We start from the raw sequence: 24,898 nt of genomic DNA on the forward strand, positions 1-24,898 counted from the left end.
ATCGAAACGAAATCTCCGATGATCAGTACTGAAATATATATATATATGTAATAAAGAAGTAATACTGTTACTGCAGTAAAAATAGGATCAGACCATTCCAGCTCCATCATTTAGGATGAAATTCATTTATTCAGGCTCTAGGAAACCACATTCATGACGATTTTTTGTACGTTATGCTGTGGGTGTTTTTGCAATTCACTTGCAAGGCTCTGAATGCATAAACTACTGGTAACCCTGTTAACGTTTAATTGCGCGACAACCCGCCGGCAATGGTTAACCACTAAGCTAGCACACTAGCGGATCCAGAAAAATTTCATGGGGTGGTCCCAATTTTCATATACTCATATATATATATATATATATATATATATATATATATATATATATATATATATATATATATATATATATATATATATAATTTCTTTAATCGAATTTTTATTTTTTCCCATTTTTATATTTATTTTTATTATCTAAATCTTCAATATTAATATTTTACAATTATTTTTCATGGGGGGGGGGTGGCACGTGCCCAAGTGGACCCCACCCCAGGATCCGCTAGTGAACTTGCTCATTTATGACCAAAAAAAAAAAAATTACGTGGTCTTGGTAGAATTGAACATACCTTTTTATGAATTAGTGATGTACTCGATCCCGCAAAAAAAAAATGTTAGATTAATACACCAGATTTTGTTACAAGTGCTGCTTTACTGTTCTGTGTAAAAAGGGTGCCGTGGTTTGGAATCAGACGTCACGTTTATTCATTGATTTATTGGACGATTTGGACCAAGGCGGGGGGTGGGGGGGGAAGACGAGGACAATCATAAAATCATAAAAAATGCGAGTTTTTCTCATAGCAATCCAGCATTTCAAACCATACTAGTAGAACAAATAGGATGACTAGAAAAGGAATATAAGATGTTTTTAGTTTCCCTAGAATATCAAACTGTTTAAATACTGCCTCATAGTATCTCTAGATATTAATTAGAATTACCTTTTCCGCCTTAAGGTATACTGACGGTAATACCCACCTAATGGCCTCTTTATAGTCGCTTCTTTTGAACAGCTATTCGTGTCATGATCATAAAATGTTATTATTGTAGGTTTCTGGGGTAGAATTTCAAAAATACCTTATATAAAGTATTTAGTCATGTTTCATTTCCTTCCGTATGAAAACGGATGTGTTTAAAGAGATATTTAGGCTTTTTTATGAAATGATATATTTTAGCATGGTGCTATCTCAGCAATCAGTAGACTGATGAAGATAAATTTGCCCCCGTGACGTTCAGATCATATAATAGCATTAATGTGCCAGTGGAAGGATTTGTTAGTGGAATTTCCTGGTAAATAATTACTTTTATTGCCTCTCTCTCTCTCTCTCTCTCTCTCTCTCTCTCTCTCTCTCTCTCTCTCTCTCTCTCTCTTTACTTTTCTATCTTAAAAAAGAGAGGATCGATAGCCTGAATGCTACCAAGGTTGGTTTAAATCTGGTAGTACCATAACAGTTACCTTGTGCTTTATGTACATGATAATGTGAGTTTCTCTATATGTTAATACACACACACATATCTGCGTGTTCAAAGACGTAAATACGGAAATAGGTCATTACATACATCGGCTACTGACTAGGATATCGCGGGAAAGCACATTTCCGTCCTCGGAATCACGCAAGCGAGTTATTATTGACATCCTGCAACGTAGTTAAGGTGAGGCTGGCCAAACCTTTCAAGAACAATTCTTAACATCAAAATTGTTTCATTTCCGTCCCGAGAGGGAGTTTTCTCAAGGAGCGAATAACTCGAATTTATTTTGTCCTTGTAATTTGCGTTTCAGGAGAGAGAGAGAGAGAGATCACCAAGAGCTAAACTACACGTAGGAGCATTGGACGATATCGGATTATTGGAGCCAAGATCTCGCGAATATATTGGAAAATGGACATTTGCCTCACTCTACTACCCAGATTAATCAGTAAGTTGCCCTAAGGACTGAAAAGATGGGAAAAGTTACGAGGCATTCAGGAACACAGCAACTAGTTCTCTATCCAAAATCAGCGACAATATGGAAGAATGGGTAATTCACTGGGGAATTTTTAAAAATAAATGAGGATTGTGGTAATGATGATAACGTTCTTGTCATTAACTACAGTTGTAGTGGGATATATGTGCATTGTGGAAGAAGTCACAGTGGGAAGAAATTTGTTATTTTTCATTGTAATCGCTGGAAAACGTATTTTACAATAATCTGGTAAGCTGGTAAATTAATAGCTTTAGATTAATAATTTCCAAGATGATTTCTGTATTCATTTATTAAAGTGACGGGAACGAGAACATCGGACAGAAAGCTAGTTCAGTAGATAAACTGTGATCCTGATTACAGTAGAATACTAATCTAACATCAAATTAATCAGCCTTTTTCGTGAGTCAAGTTGAAAGTTTTTTCTTAAAATGATAATGAGAGTTGTAGGGTACGATTTCTTCTCAGAATCCACATATAAAATCTTTCTTTTGGAAGTAAAAAATAGTTGTGCTTCGATCTCACAGCCTTTTAGCTATAAATAATTGTGATTTGGCACGCCAATCCAACTATCGTACTTTATATCTGCTCTTCACTCTGCTCATTGTATACTCTCTATTCTCTGATCCATTTATTATATTGTGAAAGTATCGCTTAACAGCAATTTTGTTAAAACATTTAAAAAATAAAAATTCTTCGTGCTCCACAGCAAAGTTCAAGTTAAATAAATATCTTATTTTAACGTGAGTGAAATAACGCCATCTATCGGGAAGATTTCAGACGTTTGTCTTCAACTACAGTCACTTTAAACTCCTTGGAGAAAAGTATGGTGTCTTTACGGTCCGGCAAAGGTTCTTGACCGCGGTGTTAGTGTCCTGATCGAAGTATTGTTCTGTTGTCTTTACGGGGCTACAAGTCTTGCCATTAATTTATATTTTCACCGGGTTTCTAGTCATCATTATTTGTTGTGTGGTTGCTGTTTTGTGTTAGCTGAAGGACTCTTGATATTATGTTAAAGTTTTAAGAAGTGAATTACTCCAAGTGAAGTGCTGTTTGGCTGTTTGCAAAAAAATATTTAAGGTATGTTTATGAAGATTATAAAGTTTATTGGTACATACAGATGGGTTGAGTGTTTTGCTTTGTATGGAAACTCGTGTAATGTTTTGTCTGCTCGAGACTCGTTAGTATTTCCAGTGTTTTCTAGTGTTTATCTAATTTTTTTTTTTTTTGTTAAAATTGAAGGTTGATATTCATTCAGTTGGTATTGAGCCCAGCAAACATGGGAGAAGTTATGGTGTTTTTTCCTCTTATTCAAATCTTGTCAGGAATTTTCTAAAGGTAAATGTAAATTTAGTGAAGTTTCTTTAAGCTTGATATTTGATAAGAATTTCCCATCTAGTATTCCTTCTGGCTTCGTAATGTTTATTGAAAATAGCTTATCTAGATAGGCTAATAATGAAGTTAATGCCATTTTAGTTTATTAGGTATTATTTCTTATGGACATTTTAGTCAACATAAAATATAGGTTTTTCTGTTGTATTATGTGATTTGAATGATTTTGTTTATTTCATCGCAATGAATATATTTTCCCCCGGCAATGATATTTATCAAAATTATAAAATATGACTTGTCAGGTTTTTTTCTCCATTTTACGGCAAAACTGTGTTTACTGATTACAGTTTTGCCGTATTAGCTATGGAGAGGGGGTGCAGTATTCTGACAAGTCGTAATTTTATTAATTTTGTATACAGTATATTATTTGTTATTCACTTGCGATGGAAATAAACCTCAAAATCATGTAAATCACATCATAATACAAAAGAAAAACCTATATTTTATGTTTAAAGCAATTAATGTCCATAAGTGAAATAATACCGTTAATTAGGCTTTTATTTGGCAGTGACTAAGATGTTTTAGATTGCCTCATTAACAGTGAAAGTTTTTTTACATTTGTTTATAGGGTGGTTTAGCTGTGTTATACCGGTAAGTCTTAATCTTCAATGCCGTATGTTGTGATTATTATTGATAAATGTTTCTCCAACCTGCTAGGAATGTTTTTGGTTGAATTAAAATAGCTATAGGTACCCCCCCCTCCCACGTAATGGAGGATTGGTTAGTGTAGAAGAGTAATGGAGCTGTTAAAGTAAAGTTCTTATAAAAATGGAGTATATATATGTTGCCCTTCATATCTTATAACTTCCAAAAGTAATAGTACCTGGTAATATATTTTAAGATCTTGCCGTTTTCTGTGCCTCTTAATTTTTATTACTGTGAGGGGTATCCCAGGTTGGTGGGAGTTGTTCTACCCTTGGGGAAGGTTAGGTTAGCATGCATCCCTCTTGAAGTTTCTTGGTGTGCCTCTTAAGCTGCACTAATAAGTCTTGGGGTTTTGTGGGGGCGGAACCCTTATGGTCAGGTCAGGGATTTTAGCCAAAGTTTAGGTTAGATTGTGAAGATTTGTCCCAATTTTCGTCTGGAAATTGACTGAGCTGGAGGCAAAGGCTGTACAGGTGTTTGGACTATTCATTGTATTCTTTCTTGTATGTCTGTTGACTGTTTTTTTTTTACCACTTCAGTTTGTGGAAAAGCTCAGAAGTTAGTGATACTAATGGTTTGCTCCTTTTCTCAGTGTATGTTCAATTTTTTTCTCAAAATTACTACCTCACACCTGCTACCTGTTTTTTTTAATAACTAAAGTTGGTTTGTAGGGAATAACTCCCCCTTTCATATTTTAGGGGTGGTTTGTCGGTGATCCCCATATCCCCATTTTATTTAAATCAACAGCGCTAGCAGGAATGGCCAGTTTTTCCAGTTGCATGAAAAATTACTTGGTTTTGCCTTTGAAATGGTTGGGTTACTTTCACTATGTAGATGTGGTAGGGCAGAATTCGTCATTCCACCTATCAAACATTTACCCTTCACCAGGTCTGAATCAGGGTACCAGAAATTGAGTTACTTAGCGTAACCTCCCTAACCTAGCATTATAGCTTTTTAAAGGCTCAACCTTTAAAAATGCTATAATTCAAATGTTATGTTGTAACATAAAAATTTAAATATAACGTAGCGGGGTATGTTAGTTTAAAACTGATACTGTATTGTTTAAAAATGGAGATAATCAGTACAAAACTTTTTTTAGCTTGAATCTGCATTATCTTTGGTAATAATGGAGTACTGTAAAGGACAGAGGATTGATGAACTCGACCCATGATTCACAGTACTGTACTTTATTCACATTTAGTTTGCCTGGATAATTGCCAAACTTTTATGGAGATTAAGCACCTCTGGGTGATGTATGTGCTGCAAGCGTGCATTAGTACTTACTGTCCATGAAGTTTAATGCATTCCATATAGAAATGCTGGAATTGTTGTTAGAATACAGTATTGGTATGTGTATTATGGCATAATGTATTAGCCAAATTGTATTAATGATTTTTACTGCAAAATAGTTAATCCTTATGTCTAGTAAAAAGCACTGATCACATTGGCAAGTATTTTAGCAGCATAGAACTAGTTAAATAGCACTTTCAACTCATCATAATTTAGGGTTCTGTGTTAGGATAGTGCCCCCTTCTTCCCCTAAATTAGACTAAGACTAACCGCTGTGGTTGTGGTGTTGAAATTTGGCAGTTGTAATGACAAAGCAGATTATAGGTTTCCGGTAACTTTTTGTCATAATCACTTGAGAGCAAATAAATTTCTTTATGAAATGAAGGTCCTGATAAAATTTGTGCCCCATTTGCTGATGTTGGGTAACTTTTCATTTTAGTCTAAAGAGGTTAATGTATTGGATTGATAGCTGTAATGTAGATGCAGGTTATTATTAATATGAAATTGAGGAGTTCTGCTGCATTAAATTTATGGTATTTGATAGTGAAATTATAGTATCCTAAGGCACCCTGTTTTGACACTACCCATCTAGGCATCAGGCTGAAGTTTTCAAGCACTGAGTCTGTGGATGGATGTGGTTAAGAGAATTTGGGTTTCTTGATCATGGGCAAGATCTTAAAGATAAGTAGATTATATCCCCATTATGGGGAAGTCGGGGACACCATTTAAGGCATGTCACCCTGACTGTCTATCCCAAGCCCAGATAAATAGGGAGCGTTGAATTTGGCTAGATTAGTCAGGGGAAACTGGTCAAAACCAGTTATGAAATTGAGCTGAAGATAAAAACTTGAGGCCTATTTAGAAAGGCAACCCTGATTAGGTTGTATAGCTAATATGAGATGTGCTCATTTCATCCATTTTATAAGATTTATGCTCAAATATATTCTGGGAATGAATGTTGTCTTCATACTTTTGTCTTACAAGTTTAGGTAAGGGTTGGCGTGAGTTTTTCAGAGAATGGTGGTTTAAGTAGATTAAATGTAAAATTTTTTATCCATGAGAGGCTTGTATGTAAGTACAGAATATTTTCTGAGCAATGTTAAAGTGTCTAGCTTGAGTTATTTGGTTTAAGTGGGTACTTTGTATATTTAAAAATGGCTTTGTCTAGAATTTTCTATTTAAAAATGACTGTCTAGAATTTGTCTTTTAAGGATGATAGTAAGAATTGGTGTTTTTCTGAATTAGATGGCTTTTCTTATTGAGATGGGAAATTTTGGTGTATTGAAGTTGCTCTTGGATCTTATTAGCCAAGCTGACATTTGGAGTTTTGATTTTGAAAGGCAAGAAATTTCCTAAAGTTTGTCTTACAGCTGAACTTGGGAGTATGGGAGTTGTGCCATGTAATACCTTCCTTTTTTCAGATGTCAGAGGAAAACTAAATCCTATTTTTAGTTAGGTTTAACACTGGGATTCAGGGGGCATTCAGAAGATGCTAAGTTAACTCCCAACATTTAGGATGGGCTCTTCTAACATGCTTGGTAGATGGGATTCCATAACTCTTAACCTGAAAGCCAGGGTCATTGGGAGCCTGACATAGCACAAAGTTAAAGCATTACTTGGTAATGGAGGTTAGCCGAGTAAACTTCAAATATTTATTGGGAGAGTGAATTTGCTTAGGGGTACAGCAGTAAGCTACTGAGTGAAATAGATAGTGAAAGTTTATTCACTTAGTGGAACCTAAATTAATATATTAATTCAGATTATGAATGCAGTGGTTTTAATTTAGTTTGACTGGAAAAAAAATTTAAACCTTTAACAGGAAATAAAGTACAGTAGTCCAGCTCAATATTTTTGTATTATACACAATTTAATGTATCTTGGAATGGCAGATGTAAAAATATAACATGTACTTCAAACTGTCATGGCCTGACGTATGGCCTACGGACTGGATGAATTGGCAGGTCATTGCCACTCTCTCGGAACCAGTTTATAGTACAGTTGGTTTATCTTTAGTTTCTGTAAAAAAAATTTAACTTCAATTGCAAGGGATGGTAATAGAACCACAGTATGGTTTGGATGCAGATATTCTGAGCATACTGAGTTAATAGCTCAGTAGGTAGGATATGCTGATTGTAAAAACATTTGAAGAGGTAGTATCTGCAGGGGAGTAATAACTGTCATGATTAGTGGGATGAACTACATTCACTAGTGCCTGATAAATATCCAAAAGTTAAAAATGGTTACTCCATATACAAAGGGAAAGTTTTGCTTTCTCCATATGAATGTAAAGGGATGATTTGCATTAATGTAGTTGCATTAATGGAGTATCTTAAAATATTGAGTGCGCTTGCTGCACAAAAGTAAATCCTTTCAGGTCCATTACAGTATTCTTTGATTTTTTGTTCATTATTTTAAGGGTCAGTCTAACGATTTTGTCTTGTGACTTGTATTAATAGTTTGGGAATGAGTTTCTTTATAGTCTGTAATTTGCCTAAATTTCAATAAACTCATTTATATAGTTTTAAATTTTTAACCAGTGACAATATTCCATCCAAAAATATTCCATCCAAAAATAAGTAATTTACGTAATTTGACCAAAGTAAAAAAAGTTTCCTTAGTCACCTTGGGGGCATTAACCTCTAGTGCTCAGTGACTTGAGACAAAGGATTGTTGCAGTTGACATTTGAGGTTGAAATTTTTTTGACACTTAATTTAACCCCTATGACTATTGTGTATTGAATCCCAATGATTAAATCTTTGGGTTAAGGTGGTGTTACCTTTTAAATTTAAATAGTGTATGAGTTTTTGTTGTAATTTTTTCAACTTTAACATTCTGCCCATAATAAGTGTACATTGTTGCATATTTCCAGAACTGACAGCTTAGGCAAGCTTGTGTATGAAGATTAACTTAATCTTGAAATTCATCAATCAAAATTGGGTTGATATACTGAGTTAATGGCTCAAATACTGTACTGTAATTTTTTTAGGTAACTGTCAGTTTACCTACCTTTATTTAGGTGCATAGTTTCCATCCAGCATTTAAACTTGCCTCGGTTTTGCTACAGAGTGCAATTTAATTATGCCATACTGGCCTTTATACTCTGCTGGAGTACTGTCAAGGATTTTTTAGTGATGCTCAGGTTTTGTTTTGCAGATGGACTTAAGGCTAAACAAGATATATTTTATCCAGGTGGTTCTCCTTGGTTTCGGAATTCAGTGTGCAAACACAGGTGAGGATTTCTAAATCAGTTTTATTGGTCAAATCAAAAGTTTGATTAGTACTGAGAAAGTAATTTTTGTGGCTTAAAGACATACTTCAGTATACCTTTGATTTGAGTTTTTTGTTTTTCTGGACAATGTTTAATGCTTAGTACTTTTCAGAAACTTGGGTAAACGAATGTGGTTGTTGCTTTGGAGATGAGAATATCGCTCATGGAGAAGTGGTTCTTTCAATGCCTGAAACGTGTAGACAGCTAGTCTGTAGCAATGGAGTGATTGAACTGCGGCATCATGGCAACCCAGGAGATAAAAACTGTAAGCTGCACAAGAATGATTTTAAGAGTATCAAGTATGTGTACAAAAAGCTTGGAGATTTGAGGTACTTTGATAACCTAGTGAGGGTTAACCAGAACACTTGTTTTATTCACTTGGTAGTCGGCTTATTGTAGGAATAACTTGGCAAGAAATTAGGCTTGTCACTCTTCTGGTTTGTAACTGAAATAAAAATGGGTAGTTCATCCTTGGTAATCTTTGACAATTGGACAGTGGTAGTGTTGGGGAGATTCCATATAGTGTAGGCTATTTGTGTATACTGTAACTCTAATTTTAGAGGAACTATTACTGCACCTGATTGTGCTTGTGATAGGTTGATAAGACCTCAAATGCACATACTGTACTCAGTTCCTAAAGGGTAAATCATTGGCTGATTTACAGAATTACATGCTATAGCTATTTTATTAGTCTTGTAAGTTTAGGGTATTCCTACTCAGTTTGAATACTAGTATTGTCTAAATTTTCTTTGTTTTTGACAAAATTGTCTTAATTGCCCTGTTGACGGGACTCCCCTGAATGCTGTATGGTGTTTTTTTTTAGCAGGACTGATAATGCCGATAGGTTGATGGTTATAGGTTTCATTCGAAACTTGTGTTGCAGTGACCTTGCGTGTATGGCGTTGGTCTGCTTACAAGCCAGTAGGTCACTGTCGAAACCCTAATGATTTTTTCCCTGTACCTGGGGATTAATCTACGTAGGATGGGATTAATCTACATAGGATGGGATTAATCTACGTAGGATGGGATTAATCTACGTAGGATGGTCTGTTAAAGGGAAAGTGGATGAGTGGATAAGAGACACACTTTCACCAAGATCTCGATGGAGCCACTTAACTGATACAGTGATTGGTTTTCACTTCTAAATTTAGTGAATTGATCTCTCCCTATGGGAAGTTTATTAGTTATCCCTTCTAAATTTAGTGAATTGATCTCTCCCTTCCCACCCTATCTTTTGGTCTTGTCTGGCTTTCTGTCAATAGTTGGCCCTATCCTGCTGCCATGAGGGACAATCCTCTTGAATTTTGAGCTCAGTGGTTTCAGCATTGGTAGGGCCAGCCTGGGTTTTCGTTTGACGCTAATCTTGTCAAAATTTTTTTCACGATTTTTTTCTCAGTGTTATTTACTGTAATGATTCCGATCTTGCTGTCAATCAGAAGAGGTTAGATTACAAGGACCTGGATAGGGCTTCTCTCCATTTGTCCTTAAAATTAGAGTAAAAGGTATCCTATATGGTGACTGAATTTCTTTGGATTGGAAAGAAACAGAGATGGTAGTCATGTAAATGGTAAATTAGAAACTGCTAAATGGAATATAGCAATAATTTTCATGCACATTTGGAGATTTTTGTGTACCTTTCATGCTAACAAAGGTCATGGGGGAAACAAATATTGAAATTGTATGAAGTTCTTGATTAGTTTGATAGTTTTCTGTAAGGACCACAAACTATTTAAGGAGCTTAGCTTTGCCTAAATTTTTCATATCTTATGGTAGTTATGCCATATTTCTTAACCTGCAACATCAATCAGGTATAGATTCTGTTCCCTGGAAATTAGCTGCACAGGACATGAAACTGTATTTTAATGTTTGATGGCACATAATTTGTGTGCCTTAAACTGTACAGTGCTTGAATGTTTTTAATAATATTTTTAATCATGGTTTTTGAAGTTCAGCAGTAATCTCAACTTTTGAAGCTTAGAAAAATCTCTGCAAATTTTGCTTGTACTAAGGTTATAGTACCAGAATTTTCTTTTGGTTTTGTGGGATGGGATTATGCTTACGCATGTATGGGTTGACACTTTTGTATAATTATGCTACAGTATTTTATATTTTATTTTAAATAGAATCTTAAGCCAGCCTTCCCCTTCATTCAACATTCACTAAACTGAAGTATGCAGCATTTCCTGTTAAGTACCTCTAATACCAGTGTGCAATGCCTTGTGGAAAATCTCTAATGTAATGAAGTTGTCATAGCTTTTGTTTTCCATACCACTGATTTTAATACCATCAAGACCGTTGGCACTGTTGGTTGTCTAGTAAAATTTGGATGCAGAACTAATCTTCATCCTGTCAGTTTGTTTTCAGTTTGAGCTCACAAGTTGATAATGCCATTGAATCCCTCATAAATTTTTGTATGGTTATAAGTTTGTAGCTCATTAAAGATGAGACGCAAAGACTTGGAAGTCTTGGAAATACTTAAGGTATATGCTAGCATGATTTTAGGTAAATTCATAAAGTACCAATTAATACAGTAGCATGCTTTTGCCAGTACTGTATCAAAGAAAGATTTTAATATTCTTGTGTACAGTAATGCAGTGGTTTTTAATACAGTATACTGTACTATTGCAGTCATGCTGTGAAACCAGTGTTTCCCATAGATTTACATTATACAGTATTGGGGTTTTGGAGAGACTCAAACATTCTATCCTTAAAACCTTACACTGAAATTAGTTTATTTTCCAATTGAGGTTTTGTTAATGGTATTCCACTACTATATTTTAATGGTCTGTAATAATCATAAGTAAACCACTGCTTATTGTAGTTATAATTACAGCTCTATCTCAGACTTTTGGCATAACTTGTTAGAGTATGAATTTACTTGATCGTTGCTATTGTAGATACAGTATAGGCTTTTAACCTTCACCCTTTTAAGTCTTAAAATTTTAGTATTTTAGTGTAATCCTTAATTTGACATTTAAACTTTACAAAACCTGGTTACATAATAGTACCTTTTTATTACAGGTTGTGAATTTGGTGGTAAGCTGTACTCGGACTGCTCAGAGTTAACTGGCCATTGTTTGCCTTTAAGATGCAACAAAGGAAAGTGGGTTCCCACCGGAAATGTTGAGGCATGCTGTAAGTATGTCAGTCAGAAATGTGTTATTCATGCAGGCTTGCACATAAATCTTGTTTTTGCACTTTGAATCTGATTTAACTTTTTCCCATTTTCAATAATTTGAATATACAGTGCTAAGGGGTTAGTTACCTTGATTGATCTCACTCTTATTTTCCTCCACTAAAGTCTCCAGACTTCACTTACCACTCCAGCTAATCATTACCCTCCCTGTCAACCATGAACACTTCAATTTAACTCGCTCGTCCTTTGCTCATCCATACCATATGATCATACCATCTCAATCTAGGCTTCTAATATCATCTTGACAATTGAGGACTTCTCAAGTGCCTCCATTTTTATCTTAAAAATCCTTCAACATATTCTTCTGATTGCTCCAGTTTGTGTCCCATACTTTACATTGCCAACTTTGTTATACATAAGAATGGTCAGATTGCTGTATAAAATCTTCATTTTCAGCATTTGGATTTTTCGTACACTATCCTCACCATCTTCAATTTTTCCCTAGTTGCTCTTATGATTTCAACATCCCTAAAGTTTAGAATATATGCAAAAGTATGTATTCTGTTTAAATCAGCAACTTTTCTAAATTGACTTCTCCCCTTCCTGCATATGGGGCACCATAACTTAGGCATTACATGAAAAAAACTTTGAAACCTTCCCATTGGAGATAATCCTTCCTTTACCTTTTTTGCAATTCTTCAGTCTCTGGTAATTGCCAGATATTTATTTAAAATTTTTTAGATTTTTCCTTGTCTATTTTCTCAGTACATCCTGGACTCTTACAAACTAATAGTTCTGACATTAACTGGTGTAGCTCTTGTCTTTGCTCTTGTCTTTGCTCTTGTCTTTGCTCTTGTCTTTGCTCTTGTCTTTGCTCTTGTCTTTGCTCTTGTCTTTGCTCTTGTCTTTGCTCTTGTCTTTGCTCTTGTCTTTGCTTTTTTGTTAAATTTGGTATTGGTATATCTAAATATACTTTTCACTTCCCTTTCTGTTTAAAGTTCTATCTCCTTCCAGTGGACATGCCCAGTATCATGTTAGTCAGCAGCCTGTCATTCTTTGGCACCCTCAGTCTCCAAGCCTTGAAACTATTCTAACACTCCTTGTCCTTTTGATAACTTCATAGCCATTTATTTCCCAACTTCTTTATATTCTACAAACTTTTTTTGTAGTTAGCATAGGTTATCTGGGTAAAACTGCTCCTAGTTCCCCATTTTTCTGACATTATTCATAAAATGAGTCTTGCTGCTAATTTATGTACACCAGCATTTCTTTATATCTTGAAACGCCTGCCACTATCACCGTTTTAATTTGGATAATCTAGTTTTGTTGTTGACTTTACTGTTTGGTTGACTCTAAACCTTTAAGAATATGAATGAAAAGTTTGTTGCCGATACATTACTGGAGACTTCAATTTTGCATTTTTTTTGTAGTCTTAGTCTGAGTTAGGTGTTTAATATTATGGCACAAATTGGTGCAATGAATTAAGGCATTTTATTATTTCTAATGGTGTAGTGGTTTGATGTAAAGGTTCCTGTATTTGCCACCACATAAAACAATGAAGATTGTTTTAACGTTTACTTTAACTACTTTGCAGGCAAATCTTGTCGGTTATATAATGACCCACATATAAGTACTTTTGATGGTTATCGGTATGACTGGCATGGACACTGTAATTATTCATTGGCTCAGAAGGGTTTCGGCTATCGACCACAGTGGGGAGTGTTCAGTGATTTTAGAGCTTGTAATGGATTGGCATCATGCCTTCATCGTACAACCTTCAAAGATAATCGTCATACAGTCATTACCCTGGATAGTGGAGCTGTAACTACTGTGAGTTTAATGATTGTTGGTTTATGGGTGGTTCATTTTAGTATTAAGAGAATGAGTATAGTTTAGTAAAACACTACCCTCATTAGCCATATTACTACTTTCACAGAACAGCTTAGGGGGTATTGAAATAAATTTTTTTGTATGTGTAGAATGTAGAAAAATCTACTGATTAGAATGTATTTTAAAACATTCTGGGTAGTCTAAATCAAACATTCTGGGTTCTCTGAATTATGGATTAAGATGTCAGGTGATCTTGAAATTTACAAGGTTCAATTTTAATTACTGACATGTTTGGTTAAGTTTTCTCAAGTTTTCTTACTTGGCCATGTTTTAAGTATATTAGGGCTTAAGGTTTGGAAATATGGGGAAGAGACATAAGAGTTCAGGCAAAGTGAAGAAGACTGGTAAGTAGAGCAAAATATTTTTGCATACATTCCCAGAGAGGCAAAAGCAAACTATTAAGGATTCAGTTTAGTATTGGCACTTTGTTGGCTTGTGATTGGTACATAATTGTCTACTAGACATGAGTTTTCCTAGTATTGAAATGTTAAAATTGATTCCACTTTGGTTGTTAATGGGTTACTTTCAAGTTGAATGAGATGTATCCTGGCTGAGTAAACTTCTTAAAGTACTTCATTTTGAGTGAAGATTTCAATTATCCTAGTAGAGATTTTAATGTTCCCAGTAGTCTCAAAGATGTGTGGGGGGCTTTTAAGTAAACTGGATAAGTCTCTTCAGTAAATAAGATGCACTAAGAGCATAACTTTCTAACATTCATATCAAAGGTCTTAATTGGTGCAATGTGTGATTTTTCTCAAGTTGGCTTAATTCATCCCAGTACAGTTCTTTCTTGGCTTTAATGTACAGTGTATTGATTTGGAGTTTTGTAATACTGTGAAAACGACAGCTTGCAGTACACTATGCATATTGGGTATAATTTCTGTAACTGCGTGACCAAACCTACTTTAAATGGCTGCTTCAAATTTGTAATTGCTAGTTTTAAATAGTAATTTTGATTGATAATGGTTGAAATATATTTCCTACACAGCTGAGAGATTGTGGTATGTTTGAAATTTATTCCGTACATAGCTATTAGGGAGATTTTAAGTTATTTCTCTAGCTTGATAAAATACTGGCCTTTACTGGTGTAAAAATGCTCTGGGATGGCATGGGGGTCTTATTGGAAGTTAATGATGGAGATCTAAGTGTGCTGGTGGTTAGTGAGATCGGCTGAGAGGACTTTAACATTTTTTTGTTTCACAAACAGCTGCGCGTGAATGGTGATGAATTCACAGTTCCGGAAGTGGGTGTGCATCCTGTACAATCTTCATCTGGTGAACATCCTGTACTTGCTTGGCGCACTGGACAATGTGTTGTCTTGCAAGGCTCGTCAAAAATTGCTGTTAGTTTCCATTGTACCATGTGACAAGTATAACTTGCTCTTATGTTTCGTTCTTGGTTCAAATTGCAGTTCATCAGTGATGTGAAAGTCTATTTTAATATATTGATTTTTTGGATAATGTAAATTTTTCTTACTGCCTTCAGATACTACATTGTCAGCATAGGCTTGATATATGGGCATATCCAAATCATGCTGAGAACACGGAGGGTCTCTGTGGGCACTTTGACTTTCATGTCGACAATGATTTCACGGCTCGGAATAGGACCGTATTTCCTCTGCAGTACAGACCTTTTGCATATCCACATTCCTGGCTGGTAAGAATTTTTCTTTTTTACTTAAACTGATAAATTTCTACTTGGTAGAATGTTTTACTTGCTAGTATGTTTCACATACTAATGAACTTCTTTATTTTCCAGACTGACATCCAAAGTAAGCGCTTTTGTGGTAATCTTTGTCCTACATGTGCTCAAGAAGCAACGGTAAGAATAACTAGTGAAAATTAATAGTACAAATTAAAATTGTTTGCATGGGTCTTGATTTAAGATTAATTTTATTAAATTTAATTTTTTTTACAGGCTAACTTGTGTGGAGCTCGAGAAAACGAAATAAACCAGTATAGGACTGCCTGTTTAGAAGCTCTCCAGGGTGTAATTAGCAATATACCGAGCCTAGGGATCTATATTGGTGAGTATCTGAAATGGAAGAATTGTTTGACACCATTCTTTAATGGTGTGTTGTACATGAATCTTTGAAGAAAAGCTTTGGGTTTTGTGGTTCTCCGTATCCATAGGATAAATTAGTTTGTCTTTGCATTCTTTAGCTAGGTTAGGAATGGTGGCCTCAATACAGTATCTTAGTTTTAAAGCTTTTTAGGTGCCTTTAGCTTCATTTAGTAATTTTTATAGCAGTGTTGAACTGGCCTATAGTAAGCTGAGAAAATTCCAATAAGCTTTGCATTGTCTGTGGGAGAGGCTATGCCTTCTTGCAGGGCCTCTGTAAATAGTTTTGCTGAGGTTGGCAGTCTTTTTCATAACTGCATTGTTCAGCTGATGGCAAAGTGAGCAGTAGTTTGAATGTGACTGCATTAATATGAAATTCAAACTACCTAAGGTGTTGGAAGTAAGATTTATTGAAGATATAGTATTTAGTTTCTTTTGATTCCTTTTGATATTTATCCCTCCAAATATTGATAATCTTCATCCAAATAATAAATGAGAACTAGGGCATATCCATGGAACTTGTGGAAGATTTTGAGTTCCTAATAGTGAACTTGATAGGCATCAATCCTGTTTGACAGGTTTAGTGTCCCACCTTGCAGATTAAGGTGGTTACCAAATCCTTTGGCACCTTGGCGAATGTCGAGCACTGAAAGGCTTTGCCTTCTTGATACCTTAGAGCATTGACTCGCACTGTGAGATTTGCTTCCCGTACATGTTTGGGGATTCTCCTTTAGTATCTTTAGGAAAGAAAAGCTTGCTGTGCAACAGAGGCTTTTGATGTACTGGAGTATTAAATAATTGCTGGGCTGATTATCTGCTAATTAAGCTGGGATTGGTACCTGAAAAGCATAGGTAATATAAAGTTAAATGTGATTTGAGCAATAATATTCTTTGCTCTGATAAAATGTTAACTTTAGGCTATTTGTTCAATGTTCAGTAAGGTGAGGCTACTCTGATCATGGGACAGTTCTTATTTGGTTAATGTACTGCGACTTAACATTGCAGGTGATTGGTAACCTAATGAAATCAGTTTGAGTGGCCAAAAAGTTTCAAGACATCACATGCTAAATGTATTGAATATTAGCATCCTTGGTGGTACTTATTTTAGCTTTTATGGGACAAAGGGTCTTAATTTGGCTTAGTATCAAGCATTACTTTTACACTGGGTATCCACTATCTAAGTAGCTAGGAATATCTTTAGTTTTGAGTAAGTCTGTATGTGTTTGATAAGAATGAAGACACTGGTTAAGCTAATGACTGTGGGGATGGCAAGGGCACATCAGATAGTTTCAAATAGCATTTCTTATAAATTTGCTGAAGTATTACTCATAATTTCTGTCAGAGCATGTTTTTAGTGTAAAGTAAACTGCACTGAAGTAAATATTTTGAAGAGTTTCAAGTTTTAATAAGTTTGGATAAATTTTAGATGTAGTAATTAACACTAAGGAGTTGCAGAAGCATGGTGGTGTGAAGTCTGGCTGAAGATCACATTTTGAGGGATGTAATTTCCAGTTCTAATGATTCATTGTAGCTGTTAGACTTTAACCTTAATGGTTTGTGCCTCCCAAATGTTTCACCCCATTCTGTATCTCTTGGCACAGATGTTACTTATTTTAAAATTTTCGATATTTTGATGCCAGTAAAATGTGAAAATTGTAAAGGACTACTTGAGCTCACTGAGGCTTTAATGACCATGTGGCATTTAACTAAAAATTTAACTAAAATTTAGTGAAGGGTTGAACATTAGTGTTAAGACTTGAGTAAAGTGAAGGGAAGAAATTTTTGAGGTAAGGTTGTACTGCCAAACTATTGTAGCTAAAGGGTTTAAAGGATTTAGAAATTTGTAAGCTTTACTTTTAGCTTGGGATTAATAATATTAATTGCTGATTTGCTTTCTACTTCAACACTAAATATTTTATGGAGTTGTCATATTTCTTTATTTTTCAGAAACTTGCATATTTGATGTGTGTATGATGTATCAGAATGGAGAAGGAGATCTGTCAGTAAAGGAATGGCTGAGAGAGCTTAGGAAGAATGCAGATTTTTCCAGACGACTATTAGAAAGTGTTGGAGGTGAGTTTGCATTTGGCTTGTGCATGGCAGACTTAATCATTTTCAGTGTAGAAAAATAGCTCCTAAAATGTAGAATGAGTTTTAATCACAACCCTGCTATATATAAGCCTAATATTTGTCCTGATCTGGTTAAACAGATTTGACTGCCAGAAATGGAGTCTGCTGCTCCTATGCAATATGGACCCTTATTTTTATTGATCGCTTTATTTTTGTGAGCCACCTGTGCAATAGTTGCTGCTTGTTTGCTGCTGATTAAATGTAACAAAGGATCCAGTTCTCTAGCACTTTATTGAAATAGCTAACCTTGCAGGTTTCAGCTGAGAACTAAGGTGCTTTTGCTTTGGTCTATATTTTTTCCCATGACTAATGACCAAGGAGTAAGTTACACACATTTTTTCTTTGCTGAATTAAGGAGAGCATAGTTCTTCAGTTTTAAGTGTTGATCAGTTTCTGATTGTTTGGAAAGGAAACTGCTTTTGGGTATTGGCAGACAATAGTTAACTCTAGGCTGAGCCATGTCTTGCAGCTTACTATGGCTTAGTAGCCAGTCCTGCTGGAAGTGAACCCCCACTATTTTCTGGTGTCCCACTATTAGACTTTGAAATCTCAGTTTCTATATCCTTGCACTGTGCAAAGCAGTTATAAGGAAGATCTTTCCTTTATTTGTAAGCTTTTCAGTTTGGCTTTAAAATTCAGGTGGGTTGTGACCTTAATTCCTAGACGAATGATTTTTAGTTTTGCTCTCTACCATTTTTTGTGACTAGTGTAATGTCATACAGTATTGTGGTCAGTGCTAAATTAAAATTGGAACTTAACCATATTTTTTATGGAGCTAAAGTACCCCAACATTTAAAGCCATTTTTAAGTTTGGTGAACAATGTATACTTAAATTTAACATTAAAATTTAACATTAAAACCTTTGCGTGTTAGTTGCATAAATGCAGTTACAATATAAACTTTAATCCTTTCTTCCATAGGCATTTAGTGGTTGAGAAATAATAAACCTAAGTAGTTGTGGGTTTTTTTTTATTGGCCTACTACCAGCCACACCCCCTTTAACTTTACCTACTTGTTTTGGAACCCACTCAAAAATTGAGTTGCCAGCTTTGGCATTTGCTTTCCTTATTGCAAGGATTGCTTGCCTGTTACGGGTTCTACCTACTTGGCAAACTTCTCAACCCTCGCACTAACTTACCACTATGGGCTGTGTACTGGAGTGTCATTAGTTTTTTAGGATACCAGTTTTTGTAAGTGACAAATATGAAGGGATAATCTCTTGCCGTAGCACATCATGGGTATGTGCGTCCTTCTGTTAGTATGTTAAGGTTTTAAATACTGACAGACAAGAAAGACGGGCTTCATTTGTAATTCCTCTACTGGTAGAGTTCTGTCTGATGTATAATTACACTTGCTTCTAGCTAGTCATTGACTTCAATACTCTTGCAATTGTTACTATGTTACTACTGTATAGGGGGGCATATTTACCATATCTTGTCCAAAAGATCCTAAATTATTTTCTAGTCTGTCATATTGTCATCAGAGGTTGGACCTTTTTGTCATCAGAGGTTGTCCCTTTATGAAGCTGGGGTGTTAGCATATTGTCATCAGAGGTTGTTCAGAGGTTGTCCCTTTATGAAGCTGGGGTGTTAGCAAGTGTTAAAATGAGTAGAGGCTATGACCATGACTGCCCTCAAGTGATTGGTAGTACTCAAAGTGAGTACGGTGAGCATGGAAAGCTGCCTCCTAGAAGGAATAGTAGTAACCAAGCAACCAGCACAGATACAGAAGTTTTATTGAACCCGACAATGCCTGTGGAGTTATGGCTTCAGTATTTGACCACTGGGAAGAAAATTCTATGGGCTCGCCTCTCAGTTGATCCAACGATGTTAGTCCTTTGATCAGTAAAGAACAAAACATGCATTGGTAGTAGTCCCACACCAGTCTTGCCTTTTTTTACAAATTCATCCTACATGAGGAAAGAGTGTTTAATGGTTTCTGTGGATACTTGGCTACCGGTAGCCTAATCTTAGACTGATCTTAACAGGTAGCTGTAGGAATAAAACCTGTGCTGATACATGGCTTGCATAATCTTGACAGTCTTTGTGCTACTGTGATTTATAGGAAACCAGATTACTTAATGTTTTCTTACTGATTTAACAAGGTCCTCGCCATTTTTAATTTACTAAGTGGTTGTGACCATAACATTTAACAAATGGTTTACCAGTTGTGACTGTCTCCCTGCTTATTCTGGAATCTTACACTAGTCTTTTAGATGGTTCACTGCTGCCTGCTTAGTGATATATCCATTTACTATATATGGTTAATGGGGTTGATGTTAAATTTCTTGAAATCCCATTGTTACAAAACATCCAAATCGTACATGAAAAATACGTGTTTAGTGTTGATGGCAAACTGGGATAAAGTATGTGAATTTTACATCATAGTTTCCATAAAATTAATATTTAGTGGATGAAATTTTCGTGATTTCACATGCAGCTGGGAATACACATTTGCTGGGGACAGACTTAAGGTTATGTTCGCAGGGATGCTTGCCTACCATGGGGTATGGGGAGGGATACATATGGGGGGGGCTGTGGCTGGCAAGAAATGCAAATCTGGATTTAGGTCTGGGCAGGGATTCACTGGAAGGTGGTGTGTGGAGGCTTTGAAGGGTTGCACTTAGTAATGCTGTTCCCCTTATCACACGTGCCTGTTTGGATCCTGCGTAAGGAAGAGCAACGAGAACTTTTTCTTGGTGAAAGATTGATCCTGGCAGGGGTTGGGATCAGGCCAGCTGGCCAAGGCAGGGGATGAGGTTGAAGTGTTTAGGTATAAATTTTGTTTGGAGACCAAATTAGTAATAGTTTTTATTGTAATCTTGGCTGTACGTTTTTCTCAACCCTATGAGGTCGAGAAAGCGTGTTTTACTACAATAGCACATAACAAACCAGAAAAAAGTTTGATCTAGTAAGTTCAAGTAAGCTAATTTAAAAGTAGTGGTTTAGGATAGTTTAGGATAGATTTAAAAAATACGGAGTGATTTGGTATAAGGCTACTGCTTTGTTCGGTTTTAAAAATGCTAGGTAAAATAGTTTTTGAAGCTGTAATGTGAGTTTTTTTTTTTGTGCTTTGAGTATGAAAAACTATAGTAGTTACTTAGCCTCCCTTAAGCATGATCTGATTCACCCCCTCCCTAAATTTTTGGTTTACTGTACTTAAGTAGATACACCATAAAAATTAGTACTTAATCTAGTGGTCTAGGAATTTTTTATACTCAACCTAGTAGGTGTTGCACCCTCTTACTCTGAGGGTTTATAGCTACATCTGTTGTTAGTTCATTTTTGGGAAAAATGAGTTCTGAAATTGAATGTATACATTAAGGTGTAAAATCTAAAGACATTGACATTTCTTAATTGAACATTTCTTAATTGAATTTTCAGGTGATGCAAGAGGGAATGCACTGAAACTTAATAAAGTGGACCCTGATCTGGTATTCCCTTGTGGATCAGTTAGCCCTGTAACTGGTGGGCAAGTTGTTACAGTGCATAGGAATGAGATAGTAGGGTACTCAACAACAATTACTGGCACTACTAGAGTAACCACAATATCAGTTACAGAAACTGTTACACAAGTATTTGGTATCCCAACAACTACAACATTGACATCCGTCTCAGTATTGACTAATCCTATTACTCTAACGACTACTACAATTCTTGCGACATTTACTTTTTCAACTACCACCACTTCTATTGTGACGACAACGTACAGTTTTGTGACGTCTACATCCACATATCAAACCACAGTGCTTAGCATTACAAGGCCTGTATTAACTAGCTATGTTGCATCAACTACAATAACCTCACAGTACCTTTCAACTGTTGTTATACCTGTCACAACAATAATAACACTCCCCACTCCAACTTTATTCATCACTGTTACTCAACCCATAACGTACTTCTCTCAAGTTGTTGAAACAAAACCAGTGCTTGTAACAGAGTCGACTACCCTGACTGTAACTAGGCCAGTAACAACCACCATTTACAGTGTAACTACTGTGACTTCCTTATCAACAGCAGTTATTAGTTTTACAAGTACAACTACTGTAGTTAGTCCTGTAGTTACAACTTTGACTAGTTACCTAGTGCTTACTGCCACAACTGTGACAAGACCAATTATTATTACTACCACAGTCCTTCAGACTACAACTACTCTGACTGTTCAGACAATTACCACATTGACCACAGTTTCAGTTGACAGACCAACTCTGACAGTCAGGACGACAGTGACAACTAGAACCACACTTACTAGTCCAGTTATAGCTACTCTGACAACATTTACAAACACAGTTGTCATGACAAGAATAACTGAAACTACCACTACTACTATAACAGTGTTCTCTTTGACCAGACCTATCACTACTACAATCTCGACAACAACTGAATACTTGACGTTTGTCAACCCTGTGATTTCTACCGTTACTGCTGTTAACACGCTTGTAGTTACTACTGTGACAACTATTGAAAATAGAATAACCACAATAGTAACACAAACTATTACTACAACTGTCACAAGACCAGTTACTGTGAGTTCTACCACTACTACAACTCTAACAACTATCCAGTTAAGTGTGCCAACAATTTCAATCATAGATTACACAACTTCCACACTGACAAATGTAATTCCTACCACTGTCTTGTTGACTACAACAAGTACAGAGACAACAGTTACTGTTGTTACAAGAGTTATACTAACAACTTTTGCTGAATTAACCACAATTACTTCCACAATTTTCCCAGTAATAACGACAGAAACAGTAATTACTGTCACTAGGCCAACTGAAATCACTTCAACTATAGTATCCACCACCACCACAGTCACACGGCCAGTGATCACTACAGTTATTACAATTAGTAGCCTGAGTACCAGTATTTTGGTAAGCCCTGTAACTACTGTAATAACCTCAATAACACAATTGACTGTTCCTGAAGTTATTGTAGAAACTTCAACACTAACTACTGTAATAACGACAACCTCAATATTAACATCTACTTCAACATTCTCTACCACACGAACTGTAACAAGTCCTGTAGTTTCAACGATTACTGTTCTGTCAACTATAACTGTAACAACAGTACAGACTGTACTCACAATAGTGAGTGAAGTAACTACAGTTGGGACACTACCTGTGGGCTATGCATATACTTCTACAATAACCTTGTATAATACTGTTACAGGGACAAGGTCCACAATAATAACGAAATCAACGTCGTCTACAATCATATTCCCTGTTACTACCACGACTTTAGTTACATTGAACACAGTTACTACCTTAGTAACATACAGTACTGAAAGTGTAATAACTAGGCCAGTTACATCTACTTCAACAATAACTGCTGTAATCACAAGAACAGAGCCAACAACTGTATCAGTCTCTAGTGTTATAATTACAACTAGGTTTTCTCCATATGTGTCGTCAAGAATCTCATCAACCACTACTGTCATTACTCTGACAAGTCCAACTATGATTATCACTACAACATTATCTATAACAAACACAGTAACTAGGACGACTTCATTTACTACATTTACAACTATAATAACAAATGTGACAGAAGTAACGTTAACTATGCCGACAGTTTCTCCAGCGACCACGTATACTACGAGCACGACATACACTACCATGACAGTTGTGATTTCATTAACCAGCTTAATTACCACTACAGTTAGTCCTACAGAGACACTCTATACATTCCCAGTTCCGTTTTCTAGTATGTACAGCATTGAAACTTTCACAAGAAATAGGGAGTATGCTTTGCCAGTGGTGGTGATACCCACTCCACTGACAAAACCAGTGTGCATGACTGTACCACCTACTTATTATCCATGCCTTTTAAGTTATACATACACTCTTCCATAAACTGTTTGTAAACTGAAGTAGCTCTAGTACATCTAGCACAGCAGTAAAGTTCTTTTAAGGGATTTGATGCATCAAAGTAATTTTGAGTATTGAATTTGTAGTCTTGAATGCTTTAGCATCCTTCAGATTTATGTAAATTCCATATAAACAAGACAATTTTAAAGATTTTTATGTGAGCTAATTTAATATAAAGGATCTTAACTAGTCTTTGTTTCACTGTTCCTAGCAGCTTTAAAGAATTTTCTTTTATATGGTAGAAGGACAAATGGTTTAAGTTAATTTTGGAAATTGAGTGACTTAGATTTTTTAATTGTAACATTATGTAACAGCATACTTTTTCCTCGTTCCAAATACTCTTGCCATTAATGGATGGTTCTTTATGGCTAGAAAGTTAGATTTAAAAACAGAAAAACAAGAGGGACACTTGAATGAAAGCAAATGGAGTAGAGTCACTCCGTTCACTCTCAGTTGTAATAAGCGAGGTAATAGGTGAGGAAAACTGAAATTAGGAACCAAAACTGAAAGGTTGGAGATTTTTTGTATGACTTATTATAGTGCAGTAATGCCTACTGTTCTTGATCAGCAATTGTAAGTATTACAAACCTTTTAGCATTTTTGCTTGGCTTGAAGGTTTGTTCAGGCAACACTGCTAGACTTACTTCCTTTTTATATTAGGATTCAAAATTCATAAGCAATAAAATACAATGTATAAATATTTAAGGGAAGAAAATGGCTTTATACGTCCTTGCTTTCGTTAAAAGATGACAAATCGGCAGTTGAGAGATGCCCTGAAGTAAATGCTCAGTAAATTAGAGTAATAAATTTGTGTGAATTGTGAAACTTTTACACGTGCCACATAAGCTAACTGTATTCCATTCACAACTAATGAAATAGACTTGTTCCAGAAGTCTTCTGTTAAGGCTACTTTATACCTGCAGTAGCCTTATTACAGAAGCATTTTAAATAATTTACCCTTGACAAGCAGAGGTTTAAAATTTGAGGGAATGGTCGTACTACATTAGAAGGAATGAATTTTGACTGACTCCAGTATGCTGTTTGGAGAGAGGAAAAGTTTTTTTTTTTTTTCATTTTCTGCCATTTATGAAATCCAATGAAGCCTTTTGGATCTACTAGCTGCAGATCAGTTGCTCTAACTAGTTCCCTATAAGTTAAACGTAGTCTATTTTCACCAGCCTGGTTTAGTACTGGTAT

The 24,898-nt window shown here is 35.6% G+C and overlaps 1 protein-coding gene across 1 annotated transcript; it reads left to right on the forward strand.

The window, feature by feature from the left end:
• The first annotated feature begins 2,805 nt into the window (after positions 1 to 2,805).
• On the forward strand, positions 2,806 to 23,890 carry LOC136826124 (uncharacterized). The gene is made up of 11 exons (XM_067083112.1): positions 2,806 to 3,093; positions 8,495 to 8,570; positions 8,722 to 8,874; positions 11,631 to 11,744; positions 13,340 to 13,575; positions 14,843 to 14,977; positions 15,121 to 15,291; positions 15,394 to 15,456; positions 15,553 to 15,661; positions 17,644 to 17,769; positions 21,210 to 23,890. The coding sequence occupies exons 2-11, from the start codon at positions 8,495 to 8,497 to the stop codon at positions 23,684 to 23,686; spliced, it is 3,660 nt and encodes a 1,219-aa protein (XP_066939213.1). The 5' UTR covers positions 2,806 to 3,093; the 3' UTR covers positions 23,687 to 23,890.
• The last annotated feature ends 1,008 nt before the right edge of the window (positions 23,891 to 24,898 follow it).

Source organism: Macrobrachium rosenbergii, chromosome 40 (assembly GCF_040412425.1).
Source record: "Macrobrachium rosenbergii isolate ZJJX-2024 chromosome 40, ASM4041242v1, whole genome shotgun sequence".
Taxonomy (NCBI): domain Eukaryota; kingdom Metazoa; phylum Arthropoda; class Malacostraca; order Decapoda; family Palaemonidae; genus Macrobrachium; species Macrobrachium rosenbergii.